The 4,118-nt window shown below is 35.6% G+C and overlaps 1 protein-coding gene across 1 annotated transcript; it reads right to left on the reverse strand.

The window, feature by feature from the left end:
• Nucleotides 1-255: 255 nt before the first annotated feature.
• On the reverse strand, nucleotides 256-1,956 carry LOC145063044 (emp24/gp25L/p24 family/GOLD family protein). Its single transcript, XM_079010641.1, has 4 exons — nucleotides 1,665-1,956; nucleotides 846-1,032; nucleotides 657-764; nucleotides 256-547 (listed from the first exon to the last, which is right to left on the reverse strand). Exons 1-4 carry the CDS (start codon nucleotides 1,881-1,883, stop codon nucleotides 414-416), a joined length of 648 nt encoding a protein of 215 aa, XP_078866767.1. The 5' UTR covers nucleotides 1,884-1,956; the 3' UTR covers nucleotides 256-413.
• Between the last annotated feature and the right edge of the window lie 2,162 nt (nucleotides 1,957-4,118).

Raw genomic sequence — 4,118 nt, forward strand, 5'->3', positions numbered from 1 at the left:
AAACTGTTAAAATTGTTTGTTGAAACGTAGAGAGCATTTAATCTCATTCAAGCCTATTTTTTGGAACTAAAAAAATCAACTTTATGTTTACAACTCTTTGTCCAAACACACGTCATTACCCATTAACCACTTTAACCATATACACAATAATACAAGTTACTGAGAAAAAAGGAAACCCGAACTCCAAATCTCCACCAAAATCCCCCACAGCCTTGAAGAATAAACCAACCATATGAAAGCAAAGAAAACATCAAGTTGAAAATTGCAAGATTGCATTAATTTAATTGAAGGTAAGTAAAAAGGTAAAACATCGAAAAGCTCTAAACACGATAGATAACATAAATGTTCCCGAGTTCTAATCTATAACAATAAATATAAGAAGAAAGATAAGATACAATTGATTGATTCAAAGCTCAAACCCGGTTGTATGCAACCGACTTGCTAAACAGGCGACGTATGTAAACCACTTGGAGTCCACTTGCAAGTGCCAACAAAATGTATTCTCCAATTGTGTAAAAGATCACCCTTTTATGCGTGCTCTCATTTGCTACACAACAACCAGTTATACATCATACATCACATGACATGACATGACAGAACAAATTATACTGTGTTTGGCATATAATAAATATGATTGAATAGAATGAGAGCTTTACTATGGCGATGTCGAGCATCACGAGCTTTCAAGTATTTTTGTTCAGCTGTAACAGATTCCAATGCCTCCCTCAATTCAGCAATTTTCACATTCACAGGGTCCAAATGCTCTACAAAACATACAAAAACAATATAAAAACTTGAGCTTTAAAAGATAATGGTTGCAAGAAATAAGAGGGAGTTCAACAAACCATCTTTTGCTAGGTCATGCTCATTGGGAATATGACCAACATGTATGTAGAAAGAGACAGTTTCTGGAGTTGAGTAAGGATTATGGAAACAGAATTGATACATTCCACTTCTTGGAGCTTTGAACTCAAATTTTTCTCCAGATGTTCCTTTCATTGTTTGTACTACGTTTCCTCCAGGAGATGACACCTGAAACAAACCCAAATGAATTAATTTCAGCCTTTCTTCTTCCCTACAATTTTATATTTATATTGCTGTTGAAACACGCTTGATGATGACCTAAATAGTTTTCATGGAAGCCAATCGACAAGGGAGAGTGTCATGGAAGGGATGTTAAAGATCAATATAATCCTTGTTTATAATCCAAAAAGTCTGTTAGCCAATTGTTTTTAGTGTAACTTCAAAAATCAAAAGGCCTAACATGTATTGAAATTGAGAACAAATTATATGAGATCCATACAACAAAAAGAAAAGAAAAGAAAGAAACTTGTCAACTGGATTGCGTAATCACAAATCACATAAACAAAGGAGATAAAATGAATAAGTGTTCGATGAAATTCGATTGAATTCAGAAGTTCTAGCCGAAATAACCCATGGAATTTCATTCCAATTAAAATTCACGTACCGGAGCAGATCAATGAAACATCAAAGGTCGATAAAACAAAACCCCTAAAATTTAACTCCAATCTATAATTTTCGAATAGAACAGCAAAATCCTTTATCGAAATTTCTGATTTAGGTCAACTAGGATCCAATTTTGAGAAATCCAATAGAAGGGGAAAAAACATGGTGATCTGAAGTATAAAGATCCAGATACTCACGATAAAGTCGATGCCGGGGTGATCGGAGCTCCAGAATATATCATGATCGACAACAACAAAGTTGCCTGAAACGGTATCGCCTTCGTAAAGTACATACTCGTATACACATTCGACGTCGTTCACGGTGACTGAAAGAGCCGATACATCGCCGACGAAAGCAGAAAAGAGAAGAAGCCCCAAAATCGCATATACTTTCATTGTTCTCTCTCCTCTCTCCATCTACCGATTTCCTTCCGATTGACAAAACGATTTGCACCCAGACGCTTTTTCAGGGCTTCTTCCGGGTTGGAACAACCCATCCAATTTACTAATTTACCCCTCTATAAGCAACGGGTTGGATTAAACTTGATTGGTCATCTCTACGTAATCAATTTCACTTGTGTTTTTATTGGATGATTTATTCCGAAAATAGGTGTGAGACCCATGTATTATATGAGTTTATTAAAAAAGGTTTTGGTAATGACAAAGACCATGTTCATAAAAAAAAATAAGTACGTTATAAAAGTTATTTTTAGGGTTTAGGTCATTTTTGGTTACTTAACTTTTGGGTTTTTCTTCATTTGGTCACTTAACTATTTTTAAGTTTTAAAAGGTCATCAAACTTTTGATTTTATACTCATTTAGTCACTTAACTTTTGATTTGGTCACATTTAATCACCCAACTTTTAGATTTATGCTCATTTAGTCACCTAACTTTTAAAATTGTGCTCATTTAGTCATTAAACTTTTAAAAAAATTTAAAAGTTGAGTGACTAAATGAACACAGTTTTAAAAGTTTGGTGACTAAATGTGACCAAAAGAAAAGTTAAGTGACTAAATGAGCACAAAGCCAAAAGTTTGATGACCTTTTAAAACTTAAAAAGAGTTAAGTGACCAAATGAGCATAAAACCAAAAGTTAAGTGACCAAAAATGACCTAAACCTTTATTTTTATTTCACAAATAATTACATAAACCACCTTTAGCTTTGAAAAAAATTACAAAAACCAAATGAATGCAACAACACCCTCAATAGGGTATTAGTAGATAGACTACTAGTGTACATTAAATCATCTAGAATGATTATTGGTTGTCATCACACTTCATTCATATTCAACATATACCCCACATGATATGAAATGACTCTAAATATATAAGTACCATGACAACAATACACACAATATAGTATGAAAACTAAAATAAATGCACCACATACTAAATGAATTATTTATGCTTTTGATCTACAAAAAAATGTAAAATCTTTGGTTTTGAGGCGATCACGACAGGAGGAAGTAGACCTCATGACGTGATCATCAAGGCAGAAAAGTGCATCATTTCTTATGGGCCACGACGTGACGAGTAGGTTGTCACGACGTGGCGGTCGTTTGATGGTTAACCCTAATTTTTCCGCGATTTACACCCTATTTAACGGAAGTGAGGGATTAGGGTTTGCACACTCTTAGCCTCCATCACCTCCATTCTTGCCCTAATCAAATATACCCTCCATTGTTTTATTTTGAGAGCTCTTTTAGTGGTTTTTAGCTCCTTTTTGAAGAAGAAGGCTCCTTTGGTGCATTGTTTCAGCAAGAAAGTCTCCTCCTCATCACCTTGTGTTGTTTCTGGACCTTTGTACTTCCTCAAGTTCTTTTCTTTCTCATTTAAGCATGCTAGATCTATGTTTTACCCAATTTTCTCCATGCTTGGGTTGAGTTAAATGCATGGAATCCATAAAGTTAGCAACTTTATGGATCATTGAGGTCCTTTGACGAACATAAGTCTCAGATATAAAGTTTGATGGTGGATTGGACTCCATGCATGAGATTTTGGTGCTTTTCTTCCCATTTTTACATAAGTTGAGCTTTAGACTTGCATTGAACATACATGACTGAACAACATTGATATTTGTGATGTATTAGGATTTAAGAAGGCTTCTGGAAAGTTAGAATGAGTGGCTTAACAAATTAAGAGTTGAATCTGTTAAGTTGTGGGAACCTAGTTCCCATGACGTGACACTTAGGTCCCCACAATATGGCGACTGAGGTATGACCCGATTGTTTTGTCATGGAGTGCCCACGATGTGACCTATAAGTGGTCACGGCGCGGAGACATGTTGAGGTGGACTTTGACTGTTGACTTTTGACCATAGTTGACTTTTGGTCAGCTTAAGGGTTTTAGGGTATAGACTGAGGGAATACTTCCTTATTGTTGAGTAGGTGTTTCGTAGTACCGGTCTGCATTGTGTTAGAGCTGTTGTACTTAGTCGATATCTGTGAGGTGAGTCTGCTCACTATACTATAGGACATTGGGTGTCGTTTTGTGCTTGTTGTCTTTGTGAATTTTGTTGTATGCTTGTATGTTATGTGTATGTAGGTTGATATGGACCCGATGGAGTTGATACAAACTCGGAGTCAATATGGACTTGGGGTTGATATAGACCTAGGGTTGATATGGAATCGATAGAGTTAATACGGACTCAA

This window comes from Lactuca serriola, chromosome 7 (assembly GCF_051521515.1).
Source record: "Lactuca serriola cultivar US96UC23 chromosome 7, Lser_US96UC23_V15, whole genome shotgun sequence".
In the NCBI taxonomy this organism is placed as follows: domain Eukaryota; kingdom Viridiplantae; phylum Streptophyta; class Magnoliopsida; order Asterales; family Asteraceae; genus Lactuca; species Lactuca serriola.